The 19,296-nt window shown below is 59.2% G+C and overlaps 2 protein-coding genes across 13 annotated transcripts in view; one reads left to right on the forward strand and one right to left on the reverse strand.

Annotated features, from left to right (window-relative positions):
• Positions 1-19,296, forward strand: part of BRF1 (BRF1 general transcription factor IIIB subunit) — a 66,581-nt gene that overhangs the window by 34,226 nt on the left and 13,059 nt on the right. For 9 of the 12 annotated variants that reach the window (XR_014071590.1, XR_014071591.1, XR_014071593.1 and 6 more), the window contains exons 6-12: positions 10,754-10,903; positions 12,094-12,187; positions 12,983-13,109; positions 13,477-13,516; positions 13,605-13,697; positions 17,192-17,539; positions 18,711-18,772. Coding sequence is in view for 7 of the 12 variants with exons in the window: in XM_081551189.1 (XP_081407315.1) it covers positions 10,754-10,903; positions 12,094-12,187; positions 12,983-13,109; positions 13,477-13,516; positions 13,605-13,697; positions 17,192-17,539; positions 18,711-18,772 (914 nt within the window). In the remaining 5 variants the exon portion in view is untranslated. The remainder of the gene's footprint in view (positions 1-10,753; positions 10,904-12,093; positions 12,188-12,982; positions 13,110-13,476; positions 13,517-13,604; positions 13,698-17,191; positions 17,540-18,710; positions 18,773-19,296) is intronic. The other 3 variants (XM_081551193.1, XM_081551194.1, XM_081551196.1) reach the window with 2 other exon arrangements.
• BTBD6 (BTB domain containing 6) lies at positions 855-3,464 on the reverse strand. Its single transcript, XM_081551197.1, has 4 exons — positions 2,962-3,464; positions 2,796-2,886; positions 2,535-2,653; positions 855-2,362 (listed from the first exon to the last, which is right to left on the reverse strand). Exons 1-4 carry the CDS (start codon positions 3,333-3,335, stop codon positions 1,330-1,332), a joined length of 1,617 nt encoding a protein of 538 aa, XP_081407323.1. The 5' UTR covers positions 3,336-3,464; the 3' UTR covers positions 855-1,329.

A 19,296-nucleotide genomic window follows, 5' to 3' on the forward strand; every position in this document is an offset into this window, starting at 1 on the left:
AGGGCGGCGCGCGGGACGAGGACCCGCAGGGGGAGCAGTGGCGCCTGGAAGCCGCCTCCCGTGCAAGCAGAATGCAGCGGTCAGTCCCCGGCAGGGCGAGCGGGACCCCAGTAACAAGGGCCTCAGGGACAGCAAGGCCCCCGCAGACGGAGCCAGCCTCTCCGTCAGGGTGGGCCTCTACGGAGCTTCACCACGGGGCCCACTTTCACCGTTGGCTGGTGCTCCGTTGCTCACGGGCATCTAGAAGTATGTTTTCTTGTACTGAGGAGGCAGCGTGTGGAGCCAAGGAGGGTGGGCAGGAGCTGTAGTCCTGGCCCCCCACAGGATGGTTCCCTGGGGCTGGGAGGGGGCAGAGATGCACTAGGTCGGGGCATCCTCCTCTGACGGGGCTGTATCCTTGTGCTGAGGGACACGGCGCATCGCTCTGGGGTCAAGCTGAGGTTTTCCAGGGACAAAGCAACTGGCCAGGAGTTTGTAGCATGGGAGCATCGAGGCAAGAGGCCTGAGGAGCCTGCCTGACCCCACAGTGTGCCCGAGCAGGCTGCCCGTGAGCCTGAGGTGGCAAGTCTGCTCTCGGGGGCCGGAGCCCCGAGCCCTGCAGAGAACCGCCCCCCCATCAGAGTCAGACAGGATGACTTTAAGCGGCAAGTGACAGTTTAGGAGGCAGACACAGTCTGACACCTTTTTTCAGGGCAGTCTGGCTGCAGTCCAGAAAGCAAGCCCTCCTGCGTGGCGGAGGCCTGGTTGCCAGCAGAGGGCACACTCCGGGCAGGTGGGCCCGTGGACCGCCCACTGACCTGTTAGGACTCTCAGGCCTGTGAGACTCGCAGTCATTCACCTGTGTGTGGCTCTCATTTTGTTAAAACTTTATTATGAAAATCCACTTAAATAGGTGAACTACTTGAAGTGACTTTTCCCATTTTGGATTTGAAGAGAAGATCTTAAGCTTAGAACCACTTAGGATAGAATCCAGGAGAATGGGAGAGAGAGCAGAGCCCTCAAAGCAGGTGGGAGGCGACACTGGGGGGGAACCTGGGGCCTGCCTTGCACCCCCAAACCCGCCCTCCACCTGAGATGCAAACCCCGCTGTACAGGAGGTGCCCGTGAGGCCGGCCCAGCAGCCGCGGCTCAGAGACCAAGGCTCTGGCTGGGCAGGGGAGTGTCAGCGTCACCCCCCAGGCCCCGGCTGACTGTACACAGGAGACAGGCCACGAGCAGCGGCGCGGCCAGAGCAGAGCGCCCCCCGCCTCCCTGCACCGCCGGTCCCGAGCTGGCTGCCGAGGGAGGGCCCACCCCTCACAGTGCGGCCCGGCCCGGCCCCCGGGCGCCTCAGGCATAGAAGATGAGCTCGGGGATCTGCCCGCCCTGGACCCCGGTCCCGTTGGTGCTGTCGGAGGAGCACTGGAACTGGAAGGTCACCTTGCCACACTGCACCTCCGTCATGCCCTCCTGCCCGAAGTAGCTGAGCTCACTGCCGTCCAGGACGGCGCTGGCCGTGTAGAAGGCGTCCTGCTCCACCTGCACGGGGTGTTCAAACCAGACCGAGAAGGTGTTGCTGGAGCCGTCGGAGACGAACTTGGTCAAGTTCTGCGCCAGGACCACCCCCAGCCGCTTGAGTTCGATCTTCACGCTGTACTCGGCTTTCCCAGAGCTCGAGCCGTACAAGCCCAGCCCGGCGACGAAGACTCTCCTGTCCACGGCAAACTGGATGCTATCACAGCGCCCGCGGTAGCGCCACTGGTTGCTGCGGTAGGCGGAGGACTGGAAGCGGTGGCACCTCTGGGGCGCGAGACCCTTCCTCTTGGTCAGGGGGAACTCGAGGAGGGGCTTGTTGGCCGCTGTGTACCACAGGAAGATGTTGTGGGTCTCCTCCAGTGTCAGGATGTCTGACTGGGCAGCACCGTTGGCAAACTCCTCCAGGGTCATGGTCGGGATCCGGACCAGGTAGAGGGCGGGCCCCAAGACATGCCTCTTGTTGCGAGGGGTGACTGGCAGGCCCTGCCTCTTACACTCGGCCTCGGCCCAGCTCAGCACCGCTTCGAAAACGACAGCCTCCTTGGTGTTGAGGGCCTCCCGCGTGACGATGATCTCCAGCGTCTGCCAGTCAATCTCACAGAAGCCTTCGGACCTCAGGGCCATCTCAGCCTGTGCGTCGATGACCTCCCAGCAGCGCTGGGTCAGCTCGGGCTCCTCAAACAGTCGGCTCTGCGACAGCAGGACACAGGCATTTTTGGCTTCCAGACTCGTCTCCAGAAAGTTGACACAGGCTTTTGCTAAGGCGGGGACAATGTACTTCTTGGCAGCGTAGAGGGTAGCCAGCACCGTGTCAGCTTCCAGGTCAATCTCGTCACTGTACATGTACCTAGGCAGGATGGGGACCAAGTCATGGGCAGCATGGGGCACTCTGGGCACCGGGGGCCCGGCAGAGGAGCCCATCTCTCCTTGTGGACTTTCAGGAAGCTCCAGGCGGCTGGCTGGAAGAACCAGACAGCAAGGAACCGCCCCATCCTCCCACCCTCATGAGGCAGACTTACTTCAACAAGATCAGAAAAGCTGCAGGTTCCACGTCGGGGATGTGGATTTCTGACTTGACTTCCGCCAGGTCCCCGTAAAACATGGCATAGAAGACAGAGCTGCCCACGGCCAAGACATACTGTGGACGAGAGAGAAACAACGCTGCCCTGAGCCCTGGGCCCTCCCTGCCCCCAGCGGCTGCCACACCCAGAAGAGGACCGTCCATCCTCTGGAGGCGGCCCGTCGCCTTTGGGAGCGCACAGGGCCGAGCCTCTACCAACCTTGTGGGCAGGCACCCTCCGGGCCGCGCCCGGGGGCCCCACGACGAAGTGCACGTCGGCCATGAGCTCGTTGTTGAACATCAGCGCGTTCCTGCAAAGGGCAGAGGCACAGGACACTCGGGCTCGGGCCGCGCGGGCGGGGCGGGGCGGGCGGGCCCGGGCTCACCTCTCGCGCAGGGTCGGGTGGAAGGACTGCCAGTTGGGGCTCTCCGGGTTGTTGTTGTCGGGCGGCGGCGGCGCGGGCGCGGGCGGCGGCGGCGCGGGCAGCGGGGCGCTGGGCCGGCCCTTCCTGCCCGCGGCGGCGGCGGCGGCGTTGCTGTTGGCGATGTCCGTGGCGGTGGCGGCGGCCGCGGTCGCGGCGCTGGCGGGCGCGTAGAGCTCCGCGGCCATCTTCGCGGGCAGGGCGGCCTCCGCGCGCGGGGGCGGCGCGCCGTGCGCTCTCGCGCCGCGCCGGGGCCTCGGGGGCGGCTCTGCGAGCACCAGGAGCGCGGTGAGGCACTGCGCCACTCGGCCGTGCAGGCAGGCCAGGGGCAGCAGCATGGGGCCGCGGCGGCCGCGCGCGCGGGGTGCCGGCCTGCCCGGGGCGGCGGGCCCTGCTCCCTCGGGCCGCCCCGCCCGCCGGCCGGAGGCTCCAGCCCGCACCGCCGCGGCCACCGCGCGTCACGTCCCGCCACGGCCCCGCCCCGCGCGGCCGACGTGCCCGTGGCCCCGCCCCTTCTCGGCCCCCGCCCCGCCCCGCGCGGCCGACGTGCCCGTGGCCCCGCCCCTTCTCGGCCCCCGCCCCGCCCCGCGCGGCCGACGTGCCCGTGGCCCCGCCCCTCCTCGGCCCCCGGCCCGTCCCGTGCGGCCGGCGTGCCCGTGGCCCGGCTCCGCCCCGCGCGGGCGCTCGCTGGACCTGGGCCTTGCAGTCGGGGTCGAGGGTGAGGGCGCGGGCCCGGCCGCCGCTGGTCTCAGCGCGGCCAGACCCAGGAGTCGGGGCCGTGCCCTTACCAGGCCCACCGTGCGCACAGCCTCGGTGCCTGTGCCGTCCGCAGTCCGCTGGGCGGTCCTGGGCGGGGGCGGGGGCGGGAGGGCCGCCGGGGCCCCGCGGCGACCCCACGGGCGGCCGTCCTGACCGTGCTGCGAGGCGCTGCGCCTCGGGAGCCTCCAGCCCCTGGTGGTCGGTGATGTGGCGCAGCCCGTCAGCTGCGCTCGGTCCTCTCTGGGCCTCTGCGGAAAAGTCTCTCCGGCTGCTTTGTCCGTTTCTGAATCGGGTGGTTTTGTCATTGCTGAGACTTCCCCGTTCTCTGCCTGTTCTGGAGATTTGAGGGCTTGTTGTTGCGTTTTACTCGCTCAGTCGTGTCCGACTCGTTGCGACCCCACGGATTGCAGCGCCCCAGGCTCCTCCGTCATGGGAGTCTCCAGCAAGAGCCCTGGAGCGGGTTGCTGTGCCCTCCTCGAGGGGATCTTCCCGACCCAGGGATCGAACCCGCGTCTTCTGCTTGGCAGGCGGACTCGCACCTCTGAGCCAGAAGAGAAGTCCGTGATTTGCAGACACTTTCTCTCATTTTGTACGTTGCATTTTTCACTCTCTTAACGGTTTCCTTTGCCTCACGGAGGGTCTTAAGTTTGTTACAGTCCCGTTATTGTCTGTTTTCTCTTCTGCTGTCATATTCAAAAAATCATCTGCATTCCAACATCATGCTCTTTCTCTGTTCTAGGAGATTGACGGTTTCATGTCCTACGGTTAGGTCTTTAATCCATTTGGACCTGATATTTGTATGTGATGCGTGACGTGGAGGTCCATCTTTTTTCTGTTGTTTATGGGTATCCGGTTTTCCCAGCACCAGTTATTGAAGACATCACCCTGTCCCCACTGTGCAGTCTTGGCATCCTTATCAGAGACTGTGACACTATACGTGTATGTGTGTCTTTGTACCAGCACCATACTGTTTTCCGTTTTATCTTCTGAAATTCTTTCCTGGTGAAGGTAGCATTTATTTTTTCATTACTTTATTATTGCTTTTTACCTATATTTTTTATTTAGAAGAAATGTTTCCATTTCCCATTTTATACTCCTCTTTACAGCACTTATGTAGTCTGTTGTTTTTTTTCCACATCGGGCGGCAAAAGGGAGCTTAGCTTCCCAACCAGGGATTGAACCCTGCATCCCCCTGCATTGGAAGTACATAGTCTTAACAACTGGACTGCCAAGGAAGTATCTCAGTTTTTTTTTATTAACTTTCTTTTAAATTTAATATTGTTAATGAACAAAGTATCATTAATTTACAGTATTGTGTGACTCTCAGATATACAGCTCCGTGATTTAGTTTTGTATATGTATATCCACCTGTATACCTTTTCAGGCTCTTTTCCCTTATAGGGACAAATTCCGTGGAGTAGGAAATGGCACCCCATTCCACTGGTCTTGCCTGGGGAATCCCATTGTCAGAGGGGCCTGATGAACTAGGATCCATGGGGTTGCAGAGCGTCAGAGGCGCCTCCGCGTGCACCTGCGCACAGACGTGCACACACATAAGCACAGATGCCGAGTGTGGGTCCCTGTGCTTTATGTGGTAGCTCCTTACTGGATTTGTATTTTATATATATGGTAGTATGTATGTGTTAATTTCAATTTTCTAATCTATCCCTTCCCTGCCGCCCATTCCCCTTTGGTAACTTTAAGTTTTCTATGTCTGTGAGTCTTTTTTCTCTTTGGTAAATAAGTTCATTCATATCTTTTTTTAGAAAAATAGTCCACTTACAAGCAAGGCTGTTACTTCACTTGGTATGATCATCTCCAGATCCATCCATGTTGCAGCAAATGTATTATCTCATTCTTTTTTTGTGGAGGAGCAGGATTCCATTGTACAAGGTACCATATCTTCTTTATCTCTTCATCTGTCGGTGGACACCTGGGCTGCTTCCATGTCTTGGCTATCGTGAATAGTTCTGCTATGAACATTGAGGTGCATGTATTTTTTCTGGATATGTACCCAGAAGTGGGATTGTAGGATCGTATGGATCAAACTCTCTTTTTAGTTTTTTAAGGAGCCTCCATGCTATCTTCCATAGTGGCTGTACGTTTACATTTCCAGCAGCAGTGTATTAGGGTTCCCTTTTCTCCACATCTTCTCCAGAGTTTACTTGTAGACTTCTTAGTGATGGCTGTTCTGACTGGGATGAGGTGTTATCTCCCTGTAGTTTTGACTTGCATTTCTCTAATAACTAGAGATGCTAAGCATTTTTATATGTGCCCATTGGCCATCTTCATGTCTTCTTTGGAGAAACATCTATTTAGGTCTTCATTTTTGCCTATTTTAAATATAATAAGCACTTTAGTTTTTTACTTAACTCTGTGTAGTTCATTATTTTGTCTTTATCGGAGCGCTGAAGTCTATTAAGTTACCTAGAAGATGGGTCTTTTTGTTGTTCAGTCGTTCAGTCGTGTCTGACTCTCTGCGACCCCGTGGACGGCAGCACACCAGGCCTCCCTGTCCTTCACCATCTCCTGGAGTTTGCTCAAACTCATGGCCATTGAGTCGGTGATGCCATCCAACCATCTCATCCTCTGTATCCCCTTCTCCTCTTGCCTTCAGTCTTTCCCAGCATCAGGGTCTTTTCCAATGAGTTCACTCTTCGCATCAGGTAGCCAAAGTATTGGAGCTTCAGCCTCAGCATCAGTCCTTCCAACGAATATTCAGGATTGATTTCCTTTAGGATGGACTGGTTTGATCTCCTTGCAGTCCAAGGGACTCTCAAGGGACGCTCCAGCATCACAGTTGGAAGGCGTCAGTTCTTCCACACTCAGCCTTTTTTATTGTCCAGCTCTCACATCTATACATGACCACTGGAAAAACCATAGCTTTGACTATTTTGACCTTTGTTGGCAAAGTAATGTCTCTGCTTTTTAATACGTTTTCTAGGTTTGTCATAGCTTTTTTTCTTCCAAGGAGCAAGCGTCTTTTAATTTCACAGCTGCAGTCACCGTCTGCGGTGATTTTGGAGCCTAAGTAAAGTCTGTTACTGTTTCCATTGTTTCCCCATCTATTTGCCATGACGTGATGGGACCAGATGCTATGATCTTTTTTTTTTTTGAGTGTAGAGTTTTAAGCCAGTTTTTTTACCCTCTTCTTTACTGAGATATAACTGACATATGACATTATATAAGTTTAAGGTGTACAGTGTAATGATTTGACGTGTGTATATATTTATCGTTGTTTAAGTTGTAAGCAAGCTTTTTCACTCTCCTCTTTCACCTTCGTCAAGAGGCTCTTTAGTTTCTCTTCACTTTCTGCCATAAGGGTGTTGTCATCTGTATATCTGAGGTTATTGATATTTCTCCCTGCAATCTTGATTCCAGCTTGTCCTTCATCCAGCCTGGCGTTTCTCATGATGTACTCTGCATGTAAGTTAAATAAGCAGGGTGACAATATATAGCCTTGACATACTCCTTTCCCAATTTTGAACCAGTTTTGAACTGGTCCATTGTTCCATGTCCTGTTCTAACTGTTGCCTCTTGACCTGCATACAGGTTTCGCAGGAGGCAGATAAGGTGGTCTGGTATTCCCATCTCTTTAAGAATTTTCCATTTTTTTGTGATCCATACAAAGACTTCAGTGTAGTTTGTGAAGTAGAAGTAGATGTTTTTCTAGAATTCTCCTGCTTTTTCTATGGTCCAGTGAATGTTGGAAATTTGATCTCTGGTTCCTGTGCCTTTTTCACATCCAGCTTGAAATCTGAAAGTTCTCTGTTCACTTGCTGTTGAAGCCTAGCTTGGAGAACTTTCAGCATTACTTTGCTACCATGTGTGGTAGTTTGAACTTTCTTTAGCATTGCCCTTCTTTGAGATTGGAATGAAAACTGACTTTTTCCAGTCCTGTAGCCAGTGCTGAGTTTTCCAAATTTGATGGCATATTGAGTGCAGCACTTTCACAGCATCGTCTTTTAAGATTTGAAATAGCTCAGCTGGAATTCCATCACCTCCACTAGCTTTGTTCATAGTGATGCTTCCTAAGGCCCATTTGACTTCACATTCCAGGATGTCTGGCTCTGAGTGAGTGATTACACCATCATGATCATCTGGGTCGTGAAGATCTTTTTTGTGCAGTTTTTCTGTGTAATCTTACCACCTCTTCTTAATATCTTCTGCTTCTGTTAGGTCCATACCATTTCTGTCCTTTATTGTTCCCATCTTTGCGTGAAATGTTCCCTTAGTATCTAATTCTCTTGAAGAGATCTGTAGTCTTTCCCATTCTCTAGTCTGTCCCATTCTAAGAACAGTTAGTAAATTGTTCTTTAATTATTTGTTTAGAGGTGAGGGAGATGTGTGTCTTTTTTGTCTTTTTCTTGCTAATGTTTTGTTTTCTTGCACTTCAGATCAGAGGACATGTCCTGTGACCTTTCCGTTCTCTCAGATGTAGAGAGTTTCTTTAATACACGGTCAGTTTTTCTAACTGTTCTGCAGACTTTGGAAAAGAATGATTGCTCTTTGTAGGGTATTGACTTGAAGTCAGTTGTTAAGTTGAACCTCTGGTGGCACCCAGTTTCCCGTTTGGTATTTCCCCCACTAGCCAGGCTGTCAAATTTGAGAGAGTTGTGTTAAAAATCCCACATCATTGTAGTTACGTTAAAATCTTACATCAAGTGTGGAAATTTCTGTTTGTAGCGGTTTTTGCTTTGCTTAGTACTTTCTGAGTCCATGTATGTTACGGGTGTGTGACTGTCCTGTATCCTTTAAGGTGTTGGGTCCTTTCCATCAAAACGCCTTCACCCTTGCCGTCGCGCCTCCTGTGCCTTGGGTCCTGTGTTGCTACGCCTTCACTGCTGCCCTTCTCCTCCTGGTGACCCTGCTTCAGGGGCCCAGAACGGCCTTTTGATCTTGACCTTTTGTGTTACTTTTAACTGCCTCTTATGAGCACTGTATCCTGGATTTAGCGTTTTTGTCCAAGCCACTAGGGAATTTCTGGAGTAGGAAATGGCAACCCACTCCAGTATTATTGCCTGGAAAATTCCATGGACAGAGGAGCTTGGTGGACTACAGTCCACGGGATCGGAAAGAGTCGGACACAACGGAGCACTAGGGAATTCAGCTTCCATCATGCGATCTATACTTGAGGTTTGTCATTTTCTCCTAGGTTTTCTTCTTCTTTTCCCTACGTTAAATGCCCCAGTCCACTTCACACCTACTCCAGACTGCTGGCATATTTGTCTTGAAATTTTTACCAGTACTTTTAGGGTTATGGTTTTCTATTTTAGGAACTAATCAGTGTCAAAGCTGCACTCAAATCAAGATAAGATCTTTTAATATGCATGTAATTTAATCCTCAGTTCTGATATATTTTGTTTTATTGAAAAATAGTTAATAATGTTAGCAATTATACTTTTAAAATATATGTTTTTTTCCCCATAATCAAATCAACCCCCAAAACTCCAAGCCCAGCATACCCACAGTGGAAGGAGGTGAAGCTGTGGGCTGCCTAGGCCCATGGCTCTGCCCTGCTGGTCCCGCGGTGTCTTTGGAAGGGGTTAAGTGGTCGAAGCTGCCTGCTGTCAGCCTAAACCAGCGAAGCAAGTGTGCTCGGCAGCGCAGAGGACACGCAGGCTGTGGCCGGCCGGCCGGGGTGGGTCCTGCAGGCAGAGGAGAGGAGCCTCACCGGACAGACAGGAGGAGGAAGTTGGGCGCGTTGAGGGCTCCGCTGGGGACAGTGAGGGTCGTGTGGCGGCTGCTTCCCCTTGGCCGGGCTTCCTTCCTCATCGCGGGGCCGCAGGGCCAGCGCGTTCCTGCCCGGGGTGTAAAGCGAGCTGCGGGAGGCGTGTGTGGGAGCGCGCCCCTGCGCCCCTGCGGGGCTCCCCTGCTCATTTGCACGCTTGGCTGTGCTGCTGGCTGTTGGGATCCCGCTGGAGGTCCTGCTCCCCCTGCCAGCCATCTTGGCCGTCAGTGTAGAGCCGGGTCTGCCTGAACCCTGTGGGCCGTGGGGGACCCAGGCTGCTTCAGGGCAGCCAGCGTGCAGCCTCGGAAACCTTCCCCGGTCCTTTCCGCAAGCCAAGGCTGACGGGATGGAGGAGCTGTGTGTAGGATCTCGTGGGCTGCCAGGGGCCAGAGCCGTCCCCAAGGCCCTTACTTGACTCAGTGAGGCCAGGAGCGGCGGTCAGGCTGAGCCCAGAGGGACGGTGCTGGGTGTTGGCCAGGGCCCGGGTCTCTGCCGCCCCTGCTTGCGCTGCTGTTGGGCACGTGAGGGGAGCCAGCCAGCCCCTTCTCTGCTGGGCCTCCCTCCTGGAGCCTGGCCCCTCCTGCAGCCTGCTCCTCAGGCCTCCACCACGGCCCGAGGAGCACAGCCTTGCTTGATGGTCACGTCCGAAGGCGGTCTCGGCCCAGGACTCGATCACAGAACCCCAGGTGGCTTCCTCGGTCATCTGTGGCAGTCCTGACAGCTAGCTGGGTTGATTCCTCAGTTGGTCTTGTCCGCTCTGTGACGCTTCTAGCCCAGAGCTGCGCGGAGAAGGTGCTGATGAGCACGGTGAGGGCGCGCGTGCGGGTGGCTCCCATCCCGCCCAGCCAGGCTGGTTTCCCTTAGCGAGAGAGACGTTCACGTAAGCGGTGCACACACACACACTTGCAGACAAGAAGGCAGAAGGTCTAAGCTGCTGTTTCACAAGAGTAAATGCAGAAAAGGAACGTGTAAGTTTGCTCAGCCTCACTGGTAATCCACAAAATGCCCAGGAAGCAGCCCGCGGGCGTGTGTGCTTCTGCTGGAGCCAGAGCAGCGCGCATGCAGGCCTGGCCCCGTCTCGATGGCAGGGTACGCCTGTCCTGCCCACCAGTTGCAGTGTCCTCAGCTGCTCCTGAGGCTGCCTGTCTGACGGGGGAGCTCATATCAGAGAAAAGGGGCCCCCGGGAGCTTGTGCGACAGACAGGTGGGCGAGGGAGGCCCCAGGCGGGGGGCAGAGGGCCGCGCTGAGGTGCCTATCTCCCGCAGACCCCTGCCTGTACATCCCACGCTTTGCCCACCTGCTGGAGTTTGGCGAAAAGAACCACGAGGTGTCCATGACGGCCCTGAGGCTGCTGCAGAGGATGAAGAGGGACTGGATGCACACGGGCCGCCGCCCCTCGGGTCTCTGTGGGGCAGGTATGGGCGTGCGGGGCAGGTACAGGGGTGCGGGGCTGGCCCTCTGCAGGGCAGGTACGGGCGTGCGGGGCAGGTACAGGGGTGCGGGGCTGGCCCTCTGCAGGGCAGGTACGGGCGTGCGGGGCAGGTACGGGGGTGCAGAGCTGGCCCTCTGCAGGGCAGGTACAGGCGTGCGGGGCAGGTACAGGGGTGCGGGGCTGGCCCTCTGCAGGGCAGGTACGGGCGTGCGGGGCAGGTACAGGGGTGCGGGGCTGGCCCTCTGCGGGGCAGGTACGGGCGTGCGGGACAGGTGGGTTCTCCCAAGAGCTGCCTCCCAGCTCCCCCTGCCCAGTTCTAACGCAGCCCTCAAGGACTCTGCCTGCTCCCTATTGGCCTCCTCGGCCTTGGGGAGCGGGCAGGACCCTCGAGCCAAGGGGACTCCAGGCTTCCCAGCCTTGACCTGAGGCCTGACTCCAAGGTGCAGCTGTGCTGAGTCATTGCTGTGGCCGCCAGCCCCCCGCCGCGGGCCGCGCCCTGTTCCCCTCAGGACTGTCCTCAGGGCTCCCCTCTGGCTGGCAGCCACCCACAGACGACCCTCCTGCTGTTCCTGGCACCCCGTGGCCTGGAGCCCCCCCAGGCCCTCACTTTGCCTCCCAGCCCCTCAGGGTCAGGGCTGCCCAGGGGCATGTCCAGCTCCGAGCCTGCGTCCCCGGTTTGCAGCCCAGAGCTGGGCCTTTCCTAGGGGCAGCCAGCTGTCACCGTGTGCAGCACAGTGGGGTCCACTCCGTGTCTCCTCGACGTTCCCATACGAGTCACCTCAGAGGTCACACGTCTGCTTTGAGAGGTTACACAGAATTCTCAAAAGGTGTATTTTAATTCTTGCGTTTAAAAAAGGAGCCTGTGATGCAGCACCTTCTATGTTTTCAACCCGAGCGCTCCTAGGTGCTCTCAGTCACGGGCTGCAGCACCGCCAACGGGAGGAGAGCGAGTCGGTGTCGCCCCGGCTCCCGGAGCCCCGCGGCGGGTCACGGCCGTCTGCCCAGGGACGCTCCTAATGTCCTCCGGAGCCCCTGCAGTGGCTCACAGCCGTCTGCCCAGGGAAGCTCCTGGTGTCACCGGAGCCCCGCGGCAGGTCACGGCCGTCTGTGCCCAGGGACACTCCTGGTGTTACCGGATTGTCCCATTTCTGAATTCCCTGTGTTTCTTCCCAGCACTTCTGGTCGCAGCCAGGATGCATGATTTCCGGAGAACCGTCAAAGAGGTCATCAGCGTGGTCAAGGTGTGCGAGTCCACTCTGCGCAAGAGGTGGGTGGCTCTGGTCCCGCCTGGGTCCCCCCAGCCCCCCTCTGCAGCACCTCTGTCCATGTGGTGGCCCCTTTCTCCCACCCGGGGTTGAGGTGGACAATGGCTTGTGAGGTCGCCCTGACTCACAGGCCAGGGATCGGTGCTGAGAGCGGCCGTCCTGTCCCCTGGCCGGCACAGCCAGCGTGACCAGCGGAGGCGGCCGCTGTCCCTTCCTGGAGCGGCTGAGGAGCTCCTTCTTGGGCAGCGAGTTCCCAGGGTCATCGCGGCAGCTCTGGGCGGAGCTCCACTCAGATTGGGGTGAGCGAGTCGCTGGCACGCCCGTCACTGCAGCCCACTTACCCTGAGTCGGGAGCCCCTGGTGGCTGTGTTTCAGCTGAGAAAGTGTTCTACAGCAGCTTTCAAAGGCAGAGGGAATTTGGTTTGCTTATTTGACCTCGAGTTCTCTTTATGGATTCTTCTGTTAAACACTTTGAAGATCGTGTGGGACATGGAAAATGGGCAAGAATTAATCATGGTTGGGGTCACTGCCATGCAGGAGCCCTGTGTGTGGTGACAGCCTGGGACTGGGGACCTCCTTCCCGGGGTCTCCCTGTGGGGCCCTGCCCTTGGCTCCCGGGGAAGCCAGCCATCACAGTGCAGCAGGGCCGAGAGGCTGCTGGGTAGCCCTGGGCCCCGTGTGCGCAGCCCTGTGGGGGCGCTGGGCCTGGGCACCATGACCCCCGAGGGGCGCTTCAGTAACTGGGTTCTGGTTAGTGGGCTGCTCGGGGGTGCCAGATTCCCTTCCGTGTGCTTCAGGCTCACGGAGTTTGAAGACACGCCCACCAGTCAGCTGACCGTGGACGAGTTTATGAAGATTGACTTGGAGGAGGAATGCGACCCCCCGTCCTACACGGCTGGGCAGAGGAAGCTGCGGCTGAAGCAGGTGGGCCCCACACGCAGCCTCTGCCCTCACTGTTCCTTGCCCTTCCTTCAAGACAGTGGCTTTGTTACAAAGACTGACGAGGGCGTGGGTCCGTGCGCAGCCCCGGGAGAGGCGGATGGGGGCGCTGAACCCGGTGAGGGGTTGGTGGCTGGGGGTGGGCTGCCCTGGGCACAGTCCCTCCTGGGCCCAGGTCCGCTCCTCCGTTCGTGGGGTCTTCCCAGGCTGCCCAAGTGCTCCAGTCTGGCCTGAAGCCACGTCCCTCCTGTCGGTGCGGGGGTTGAGGGGGGCCCTGCCCGGGGCCGAGAGGCCTGCGGTGCCCGCGGCCTGGTCTCGCCCGTCACTAAACACTCATGCCCTTCCTTTCCAGCTCGAACAAGTCCTGTCAAAACAGCTGGAGGACGTGGAAGGTAACCGCCCGTCTCACTGGACAGAGGCTTCGGGTCCTTACAGGGATGGAGTTCATGATCGCTTTTTGCTTCTAACTTATTGCTTCAGGTGAAATAACCACCTACCAGGATGCCATTGAGATTGAACTAGAAAACAGCCGGCCCAAGGCCAAGGGGGCGCTCGCCAGCCTGACGAAAGATGGTGAGCGCAGCCGCCCCTCCCACTGCCAGCCCCCGTGCCCCGCACCAGGCCTCGGCGCTCCCGGGACGCCCTGACCCGCGCGGTGCCCGTCCCCACGATGCTGTCGCTCTGGCGGTTTCCCGCCTCACCTGTCCGTGCCCGTGTGCCTCGTCCTTGTTTTCCTGGCTGCGTTGCCGACTTCCCACTGAAGCAGCTCTTGGGCTGACTCGTGCGCCCTGCAACCTCTCGGCGCTCCGCCGGCGACTTCCGCCCTCGGTTCTGACCTCCGTGGCGTCTCCCCGTGTTCTGACCTGTGGTCGCTGCCCCAGCTGCTCTCCTCCAGCGGTGGGGGCGGGGGTGGGGCCGCGCTCCTGCGAGCCCCCCTTCTGCCCTGTAGTGTGAGCTGCAGCGCGCGCTCCTGGCATCAGACGCTTCTGCTCAGGCTCGGGCTGTGTTTCTCCTCGATGCTACGCGTCGAATGAGGAGTGCAGACGCGCTCAGGGTGGGGGTGTCTCATGACTGTTGTCAGCGTCCTCACTTACCGCGCAGTGACGGCGCTTTGCTGGCGCTGTCCCACCTTGCTGCCACTGTGTTGTGGCCACAGGCCTGTTGGTTGGAGATGCCTGTGGTGCTTGGGGAAGAGGCCCCCTGGGCTCCGGTCCCCAGGGCTGGGCTCCGTGTCTGCCGCGGTGTCCCCCCCCGTCCACGTTGTCAGCTGTGTGACGCTCTCACAGGCAGAGGGGGTCTCGGCGCTCCGGCGGAGGCCGGCGCGTTTTCGGTGCCGGGCGCCCCCCCGTGGGCCTCTGTGCACGCCTGGTGGTCTCTGCCCTGCCTGCCTGCCTCCCCGCCCACCCCGCCCGTGTCCCCCCTCTGGACACAGCAGGGCTCTGCTCTCCGGCCCCACCTAGACCTCTCTCTGCACGAGGACCCGGCTCCCCTGTGTCTGCTCACGTGCTTTTTGCGAGGTGCTCCCTGGGCCTCGGGAAGCGTGTGTTCTGTCCCCAGTTTGCTTGGCATCCTCTCTTGAGGTCTCTGTTTCTGGGCCAGCGCCTGCCTGCAGCCGCCCAGCCACGGGTGGGCTCGCTCTCCCTGCCCTCGCGCTCACCGGGTGCTGTTGAGGGACCCCTGGTCTGCTCCAGGTCCAGCTTCTCACAGCTTCTCCTGACCAGACCGTCGGGCACATGTCCTCCTCCACGCCCACCGCCTCCGCGTCCCGTCCCACTCTTGCTCCTGGTCTGCCCTCCTCGGTGTGGCGTTGTTCCTCTGGCCTCCAAGCAGCCCCGCCCTGTCACGGGATGGCCCGCCTGGGGGAGCCGCAGCTCCGCAGCGAGGAGGAGAGGCCAGGTGCTGGGGGACCGCTGGGGCCGGGGGAAGGAGGAAGGGCTGCACGCGCTGTCGAGTCCGCCCCTCTGGAGGCCGCGCTGCGTGTGTGCGGGGCCCTGAGCTCTGGGACCCTGCGGCGGGCCGAGTGGATGGCCAGTGTCCTCGCTCTGCTGGCCTTTCCGCGGGCTGTTGGCGGCAGGTGTGCTGACAGCGTGGGCTTCCAGGCAAGGGGCTGCGAGGGCGTGAGGGGGCCACGCGTGTGGTCAGGGGCGTGTATCACAGGCCAAGGGCCAGCAGGTGTCCAGGCAGCATGCAGCTGCCTCCTACGGCTGGAAATTGGCTGTTGTGTCTCGAGTTTGCTGTGAGAGGCAGCGTTTCTTCCCCGGCTTTTCCCTCGGTGTTGTTGCTCTGAGAGGTCCGTCCCCTGCCAGTCCTCTCTGCACCAGGGATCCCGAGTGTCCTGTCCTGACGGAAGGCAGTCAGTCAGTTCAGTCGCTTGGTCGTGTCTGACTCTTCGTGACCCCATGGATTGCAGCACACCAGGCCTCCCTGTCCATCACCAACTCCTGGAGCTTGCTCAGACTCATGCCCATTGAGTCGGTGATGCCATCCAACCATCTCATCCTCTGTTGTCCCCTTCTCCTCCTGCTTTCAATCATTCCCAGCATCAGGGTTGATTCCAGTGACTCGGTTCTTCCCATCACGTAGCCAAAGTATTGGAGTTTCAGCTTCAGCATGAGTCCTTCCAGTGAACACCCAGGACTGATCACTGGTTGGATCTCCTTGCAGTCCAAGGGACTCTTAAGAGTCTTCTCCAGCACCACAGTTCAAAAGCATCAATTCTTCTGCGCTCAGCTTTCTTTATGATCCAACTCTCACATCCATACATGACCACTGGAAAAACCGTGGCTTTTACTAGACGGACTTTTGTTGGCAAAGTAATGTCTCTGCTTTTTAATATGCTGTTTAGGTTGGTCATAACTTTTCTTCCAAGGAGTAAGTGTCTTTTAATTTCATGGCTGCTGTCACCATCTGCAGTGATTTTGGAGCCCCAAAAAATAGTCTGTCACTGTTTCCCCATCTATTGCCCATGAAGTGATGGGACCGGATTCCACGGTCTTAGTTTTCTGAGTGTTGAGCCTTAAGCCCACTTTTTCACTCTCCTCTTTCACTTTCATCAAGAGGCTCTTTAGTTCTTCTTCACTTTCTGCCATAAGGGTGGTGTCATCTGCATATCTGACGTTATTGATATTTCTCCCGGCAATCTTGATTCCAGCTTGTGCTTCCTCCAGCCCAGCGTTTCTCATGATGTACTTTGCATATAACTTAAATAAGCAGGGTGACAACATACAGCCTTGATGGACTCCTTTTCCTATTTGGAACCAGTCTGTTGTTCTGTGTCCAGCTCTAACTGTTGCTTCCTGACCTGCACACAGGTTTCTTAGGAGGCAGGTCAGGTGGTCTGGTGTTCCCATCATTCAGAATTTCCCGCAGTTTGTTGTGACCCCCGCAGAGGACCAGGGCCACCTGCGGTCTTGGGCTGTTGCATGTAAACCAGTGTGAGCACCCCCGTCAGTCTTTGTTTCCGTTTCTCGGGGGATGATGCTGGGAGTGGAGTCTCTGGGGCGGGAGACGTGGTCGTTCAGAAGCTGCTTCCGACGAGGTGTCTGTCCTCGTGCTGTGGCCGTGGATGGGGAGGGACCCGCGGGCTCGCGGCTGCCGCGCGCCTGTCGTGACAGGATGACGCGCCTGTCCGCACCCGCGGCGCCTCTGCTGGTCTCTGTTCCCGTCTTTGGCTGTGGTGGCGTCGTGTTTTCAGAGCTGTTCACGTATTCCAGAGGCAAGTCCTTGTCAGACGTGTGATTTGCGGATGAGTCTGCAGCTTGTCTTTTCGCCTTCTTAAACCATGTCTTTCAAGGTCGAGTTCTCATTTTTGATGAAATCTGGTGTATCAATGCTGGAGTCAACCTTTCTTCCCGTCTCCCATCTTTTCTTGGAAACATTTATACTTGCAGCTGTCAGGTTCGTGTCTGACCTGTTCTGAGTTGGCTTCCCTGTGGCGTGTGTGGTGTGGACGCCCTGGGGACAGACCCACCTTTGGGAATGTGTGCAGCTGCGCGGAGACGCTCTTCCCTGGGCGGGCGCTCTGGGCTCCTGCCTCGGTCACAGGGGCGTGTGACACTGTGTCCTAGGCTCCGCTGAGGACGCCACGTCCAGCGTGTTTGGGGAGGAGGACATCGAGGACGAGGAGCTGGAGGCCGCGGCCGGCCACCTGAGCAAGGACCTCTACCGGGAGCTGCTTGGGGGTGGTGGCCCCAGCGGCTCTGAGGCGGCCGGGGGCCCCGAGGACGAGGAGCTGGAGGCCGCAGCCGGCCACCTGAGCAAGGACTTCTACCAGGAGCTGCTTGCGGGCGGCGGCCCCGAGGACGGCGGGAGGCCCCCCGCGCTGGAGTCCCTGCTTGGGCCTCTGCCCACGGCAGCCAGCCTGGGCATCTCAGACTCCATCCGAGAGTGCATCTCCTCTCCGAGCCATGAGCCCAGTGAGTGCCCCCCCGCCCCACCCCTGTGGGGGCTGCTGAGGGGCAGCCTTGTGTGACAGCGGGTTCGGGAGGGGCTTGCTGACACATGGGTCCCCGCAGCGGCTGGCAGCGTCTCCATGGCCCTCCTGCACCGGCCCAAGCCCGCGGGGGGGTCAGCTGTAGCCGCCGTGCCCTGCCTGCCTCAGCGCAAGAAGCCAAAGCCACGCCTCACAGAGGGCCCACAGAGGCAGACTGGCACCCCCTGCCCGTCCCTACGTCGGCCTGGTGGGGAGGTGTCGGCCAAAGGCAACCTCTGCACTGGACAGATGGGCACTGCTTGCTGGGCTCCGGTGCCTGCGGGGCCCTCCCCACGAGGAAGGCAGGTCCGGTTCCCTTGCGTCTCAGGCGAGCGTGGCCTTGTCTCCTCCCTGGGCACCAAGGGCTGGGCCTCTGTGTGAGGAGCCCCTGTGAGCGGGACGCCGCTCAGTGCCCCTCCCATGCCGTGGGTGCACCTGCCCTGGGGGCAGACAGGGCCCTGACGCAGACCTGGCCCACCTGCTGGGGCACGAGCAGCCGCACCCCCAGGGGCTGCTGTGCGAGGGCACCTGGGTGGAGGGCACCGGGCAGAGGGCTCGCACAGGGGCCCGGGGGCAGAAGGAGGCCGTCCTGGCTGGAACTGAGAGCAGGGCCATGAGGCCCACCGCGGAGGGATGCCCAGGGGAGCCCTCGCCGGGCCCCCGCTGCAGGCAGTGTCGGGGCAGGGCGCCCCGACGGCCCCTCCGTGGGGCCCGCAGGCCGCGGCAGAGCACCGTTGGGCGGCAGGGGCCGGGCAGCAACAGGAGGGCCACCCCCGTTTCTGGGCCGCACAGAGGGTGCCATTGCCCCAGCTGGGTCGGGAGGGTGGCAGCCCACAGGTCTGGGGGGTCCTCGGCGTGGTCGTGGAAGGCTCCCTGGGGCCCCTGCCAGGAACATTGTTGAGAAGCTCCTCCGTAAGGAGAGCGTGAGGACAGGGTCTCCTCCAGGGTCTCCTCTGGGTCAGTGAGTCGCTTCCTCCCCGAGGCCTTGGGAACAGCGCGTGGGTGAGCGGCTTGGAGCTGCCCTGGCCCTGCCCCTGGGCCCCGAGCCGGCCCAGGTGAGCTGTGTGCCTTTGCACGGGAGGCCAAGCCTGAGTCCAGGCTGTGCTTCCCTCCAGAGGACGCCTGCGGAGACGGGGAGCTAGACCTGAGCGGCATCGACGACCTTGAGATTGACCGGGTAGGCACTGCCTGCTGGCGGGGCCCCCCGGGGTGGGCTGGCCGGGGCGGGGGCTGGGTCCACGCCCCCGGGGGGCCCGTGCACCGGGGCTGTACCCCCATGTGCCCGGCCCCAGGCCTGTGGTGCTGGCGGGCTCTGAGCAGGCTTCTAGCAGAGCTCGTCCACGGGCAGCGGGAAGTCTTTCCCCTGATTTGTCACCAGTCGTCTCGGGCTTGCGGCCACCGCCTGTTCGTCAGTTGGTGTCGTGGCCCTCAGTTCAGTTCCTTCTCTGGGACCCTCATGCCTGCACTCTGGCTGGCCTGGCTCCTGTGCCCTGGGGCCTGCGAGCTGCTGGGGAGGGGGTTGCTGCGGGGTCGGCTCCTGGATGCAGCCTTGGGGAGGGCGGGGGATGGCGAGCCATCAGCCTGGGCTCTGCACATGCTCCCTGGATCGGCTCCCGGCGCTTGCAGGACTTGCACACAAGCAGGTCGGAGGCCTGCTTCCTGACGGGCATGCACGAAGCGGGCACATTTGTGGCTGAGCTC

Source organism: Giraffa tippelskirchi, chromosome 12 (assembly GCF_054371585.1).
Source record: "Giraffa tippelskirchi isolate mGirTip1 chromosome 12, T2T-mGirTip1v1.2.pri, whole genome shotgun sequence".
NCBI classification, from domain to species: domain Eukaryota; kingdom Metazoa; phylum Chordata; class Mammalia; order Artiodactyla; family Giraffidae; genus Giraffa; species Giraffa tippelskirchi.